Source organism: Galeopterus variegatus, unplaced genomic scaffold (genome assembly GCF_000696425.1).
Source record: "Galeopterus variegatus unplaced genomic scaffold, G_variegatus-3.0.2 Scaffold5784, whole genome shotgun sequence".
Classification (NCBI taxonomy): domain Eukaryota; kingdom Metazoa; phylum Chordata; class Mammalia; order Dermoptera; family Cynocephalidae; genus Galeopterus; species Galeopterus variegatus.
This window is the reverse complement of record NW_007731895.1, coordinates 140,795-146,066: the sequence shown is the minus strand read 5'-3', so window position 1 is coordinate 146,066 and position 5,272 is coordinate 140,795. Positions and strand designations below refer to the sequence as shown.

Genomic DNA, 5,272 nt, shown 5'->3' with positions numbered 1-5,272 from the left:
CTCTTCCACTCTGCACCTATGTGGTATGCTTCTTTCTCGTCACTCTTCTGCCCCTGAAATGGAGGCCCTAGATTTCACTAGATTAATAAGCCCTAAAACTGGACCTTGCAGACGCTAATTTAGATGCTGTCATTTCTCTGTTTTAAATGCTTCTTTCTTTGCACTGCATCAATGTCATGTTAAAACCACAATTCTGAGATCTGGCACTGCATCTCCTACAAAACTCCATTTTGGTAGCAAGCAATTTGTACCTGTGACACCAAAACTTGCTTAACTACAAGTCCTACAGCAGCAGCCAAGTCCCCATGAGGTTCTGCTCTTCATAGGCAGAGCAGGGGAAAACCTTGAACTAATCCATGCATGTCTGTCACTGACCTCCTCCCTTTTTCCAGAAAGGACTCTGATTTTTAAAAAAATGTGGTGTCCGTGGAGGTGGGTTAAACACTAATTTCCAGCTCACATTTCAAGAGGGAGTTTCTTAGGCTTTCTCAATTTAGTAAGCCGACATGGGGCTGTTTAACATTTGTTCTCCATCTGATAATATCCAGTCTCAAACTGCCTATTCTCTCTAAAATTGAAATTCCACCAGTATTTATTAAGTGCCTACTGCATGCAGAGCAGTGTACAGTTAAACATAAGAAGCTATGACACAGAACATAACAAAGCAAAAATTTAATACATACTCCATTTTATATGTAAATATTTTAATTATCACTAATATAGACTAATGACACTTTCCATCACCAGAAATGTAAGAAAAACAAAACCTATATTTAAAAAAAAAAAATCCTTGCTAAGAAACTTAAAACTTATTGCTGTTTTAGTTCTTGTTGTATGAAACTTGACAAACTAATGCTAAAATTCTTCTAGAGAGTAAATGTGGAAGAAAAGCTGCATCATTTCTTTTTTCTTTTTGTTATAATTCTGCCTTTTTCCTATTACTCTGGATGACCTGTTTCTGTTTCCATCTAGGGTCAACTCTACCATTTGCATACTATCTATTATTCTTTTTTTGCCTATAAAGAACTTTGTGCTTTCTCCTGCATAATTGTATTTTTCCTTCATCCCTGTTAGCAACTACATATGCTATATCTTAAGTCTTTTAAAAAAAAATCCTTCCCTTATCTTCCAGGTACCTTCCTGTATCTCTGCTCCCTTTAACAACAAAACTTTCCCAAAGCATTGCTTATATTAACTGCCTCCAGTTCCTCTCCTCTCATTTTCTCTCTTTTTAAAAAAATACTAATTATTATTTTACACTCTAAGATGCTGTTATGGAGCAGTTGGGGGGAAGGGGGAGAAGAGAAAGGGGTGAGAGATAGTGTGGGAGGAGGGGAGGGGCTTGGCTGAAGCCTGTGGCACCCCCCTCATCCTGGAAGGGGAGCCCAGGGCAGTTTCAGCAGAGGCTTGATGGTTGTTGCTGGGCTGGATGCGGGTGTTCGGAGTGTGTGGCTGAGGCTGTCCCCCCACCCTGGCTTAGGATCCTGGGAGACTTCTGGTCCTTCTAGGTTTTATATGTGTTCTTTGGGGTGCTAGACCCTTACTGGTTAATATCAGAACTTTGTCTCTGATCTGTGGGATTTTTATGTTTTCTTTCAGTTCCGTGTTGGATTGTTAGCTATCCTCACCACTTAAGCTCTGCACTGGAACTAATTTGTTGTCCTTTGCTTACTTCTAAAATGGGGAACTTCCTGTGGGAACCAGCACTTGGGCCTGTGGTTGAGTTAAATCGCTGTTTTGCCACTGATTCCCTGGGAAGGCTTTTCATGCAGCTCAGATTTCAACTGCTGACCTTGTAAGTACTTCCAGGTCTTGTGAGGTCAAGTACACCTGGGTTGTATGGAAACTCTGGTCTGGGCCTGAGTCTTTTCAGCAAACTGCACCCCCTGCAGTTCTATATTCCTGACAAGTCTCCATTGACTGGTACTGCGCTGATTGGGGGGCAGATCAGCTGTCCATGTTATGCCCTGATATTCCCCTGGCAGGCCGTCTCCCCCCCACCCCCAACTCCAAACACTTCCCATAGGGTAGGCCGTGCACTGGTCACTTGCAATGACTTGCTGGCCTCTGAGTGGCTCCTTTTTTCCATGTCTGTGGCCCCTCACTCCTATGTGGGTCCACGGGAACACTGTTAGTGGTCTTGCTGGCCTGGGGGCCACCAAGGTCCTCTTCTCCCTTGCAGCTTCCAAGCAACTTCACACGAAGGGCACAGATGTGGTTTTTGCCAGCTCTTGCTCCATATGCTCACCAGGGCCAGCCCTGAAGTGGCTGGGGCTCGAAATGGTGGGAGCAATCCTTTCTTTCTCTCATTGTGGCTTCTCCTGCCTTCATGAACTCCACAGATCTCTCTTCCTCTTCCCCTGAGCTCTAGCAGCCCCAGCTTGGCAGTTGTTGCTTTTTAATAGTTGTAAACTGGTTGATTGTGGGAGAGGGTGACACTGGGTACCATCTATTCTGCCATCTTGATTGGAAGTCTCTCCTCTCATTTTCTCTTGAACCCACTTCATTCAAGGCTTTCTTTGCCACAGCTATCATGAAATAGCTCTTGCAAGGATATCAGTGACCTCCATGTTATTAAATCCAGGGGTCACTTTTCTTCTTCCTCAACCTCAGTTTTTTACTTATTTGATTATTCCCATGTTCTTTAAACATTTTCTTCACCTTGAGTCCAAAGGATATTACATTTCTCTGGTTTTCCTTCTACCTCATTGACTGCTTCTTCTCAGCCTTCTTTGCAAGTTCCTTCTCATCTCCTTGACCTCTAAATGCTAAAGTACTCAAGGACTCAGTCCTTGGATATCTTCCCTGTCATACCCATACTCATCCTCTAGTTGACATCATCTATAGGCTGACTCCCAAATTTATATCTCCAACTTGGACTCCTTTCCTGAACTCCAGACTCACATCTGTTTTAATATCTCCCCTGTCATACCCATACTCATCCTCTAGTTGACATCATCTATAGGCTGACTCCCAAATTTATTATCTCCAACTTGGACTCCTTTCCTGAACTCCAGACTCACATCTGTTTTAATATCTTCAATTGGATTTTTTTCTTTTATTTTTAATATGTATATTCAAAATGTGTTTATTGAAGTATCATTTTTGAAAGGAGGAAAAAAAACAAGACTGAGGATGAATTTTCCCAAATAGCAAAATAGAATGTGTGCTATAAGGAATAAAATACACTTTCCTAGTCTGGAAGACTTAATAGTGTACATATTGCAAAATGACATATCCTTCCAAATTAATCTATAAATTCCATGTAATTTCAGTTAAAAATATCAATGGTCAATATTATCAATTCTTACATGTATTAGAAGTAAGTTTCTTATAAAGAACTGCCAAAAGGATCACTTGAAGGGGGAAGTCCTGATCAGAATACTACCTAAAATAGTTCTGTGGTAGTATTTATTTAAATCCCTAGGAAAGAATATAAACTTAGTTACTATAGATTTTTTTCCTAAAAAGTTACTTGTAAATCAAACTTCCAAATATCTTATCCTACACAAGATCTAAAACTGTAGATTACCATTCATTCAAGATCAAATGCTTAATTTTATGGTACAGAGAATGCTGGACTGGCTCCGAGAGACTTAGGATCTGGTCCTAGCTTGGCCATCAAAGCTTAGCTTTTATCTTTAGGTAAATCACTTAATCTTTCTGGGGCTAAGTTTCTTTGTCAATAAAGTGAAGTTGAACCATTCATCACTTGGAAAGCTTTATGATCTTAAGATATTTCTTTAATTCACAAGTCTTTGTCCACCCAAACTCCTATATATAAAGTTTCTGTATCTCCAATAATTAGCCAACGTTATAATGAGATTTACTGGTTTATTTTGCCCCACAACAAAAGGTCAGAGTCATCTTAATAATCCAAAAAGATTTTCCAAATCTTTATTAATTTCGGAGAGAAAACTGGCAATTTTAATTTATTTATTTTTGGTGGCTGGCTGTACGGGCATCCAACCCTGGACCTTGGTGTTATCAGTACCACACTCTAAGCAACTGAGCTAACCGGCCAGCCCAATTTCTTGAGAGAATTCAACTTAAAAATATTATTAAGAGATTGAGGTAGGTTGATCACCAATCCTAGATTTCAATAGCATCTTCCATGGGGCTACAGTGAGCATTTGTGGTGTTACAGTATATTCCTTGCTTTATCTGTGATTTTTATACTGCCAAAATACTATAGAAGTAAAATTTCCTGTGATGGTCATAGGGAATGAAAATGACATTTAATCTTGCTCTCTATTATCAACGCCTTCAAGATACTATTTTTAAGGAACACTTTATTTATCGAAGAATTCTAAATAATTGCCTTTACAAATACAATAACATAAATTAAAACGGATATGCATTAACTACCTCAACAAATTCTCCCAGCTTTCTCCTGAACTACTTTTTAACAAAAGTAGCATCTTAAATTTACCATTCTGTTATCACAATGGCCACTTATGATAAATTCTTTTATAAAAATTAATTTTAATTTAGTCCCAAAGGGTCTCTAAGAAACAATTTTAGCACTCCACTCAGTGGGTCTTAGGTCCATCCCTGAAACATATTGGAGTCTACAATTCAATTTTCAGTTTGAAAAAAGTACAAAAATAGGTAGTCAGGCAGGGATATATGCAGCCATTCATTTTTTTCTGTATTTATTCTATAACAACCAGAAATTAAACATGTTTGTACAAATACCTCTTGAAATCCAGCTTGATGCCTTTGTTGCTTTTGATAACTTCAGCCAGCCACTCCTGCAGAGTGTTATCACTGTTTGTTTCAGGAGGATGGGCCATGATTGGCTGGCTGTATTCTGAACCATCACTTGGAAGGAGGACATCAGCCTCTAACATGTGAGCAGTACCTGTCCAAATAAAAGAACTTAAGTTAATGCTGATAAAAGGGGGCAGAACTGCAGGAAATGCCAAATCCAGTGTCCTTTTGAAGAAGATAAAAGGAAGGAAAGAAAACTAACACTTACTGAGTAACTACTACATGCCAGGTACTGTACTTATATGTTGCCCTTATTTTTTACAAATGAGCAAACAAGTGTCAAGAAGCTAAATAACTTTCCATAAGTCACATACGTCTTAAGCTGCTGTCATACTATGAATTTCTTCCCAGTGCCTAGCAAAGTGAGTATATAAAAGGAGGCTTAATCAGTATTTGTTGAAGCTTTTCGGGAATAAAATAGTACTTTTATCTTTTCATTCCTCACATCAGAAACTATGGATATTTATTGCTCATGCTACATTAAAAATTCAATTCTTTG

General features: G+C 38.9%; 1 protein-coding gene across 1 annotated transcript in view; it reads right to left on the bottom strand.

Annotated features, from left to right (window-relative positions):
* Nucleotides 1–5,272, bottom strand: part of FAM151B (family with sequence similarity 151, member B) — a gene marked incomplete at its 3' end in the record, with an annotated part of 25,277 nt that overhangs the window by 2,205 nt on the left and 17,800 nt on the right. Inside the window, exon 3 of the mRNA XM_008589976.1 lies at nt 4,699–4,864. Within this exon, the coding sequence (XP_008588198.1) occupies nt 4,699–4,864 (166 nt within the window). The remainder of the gene's footprint in view (nt 1–4,698; nt 4,865–5,272) is intronic.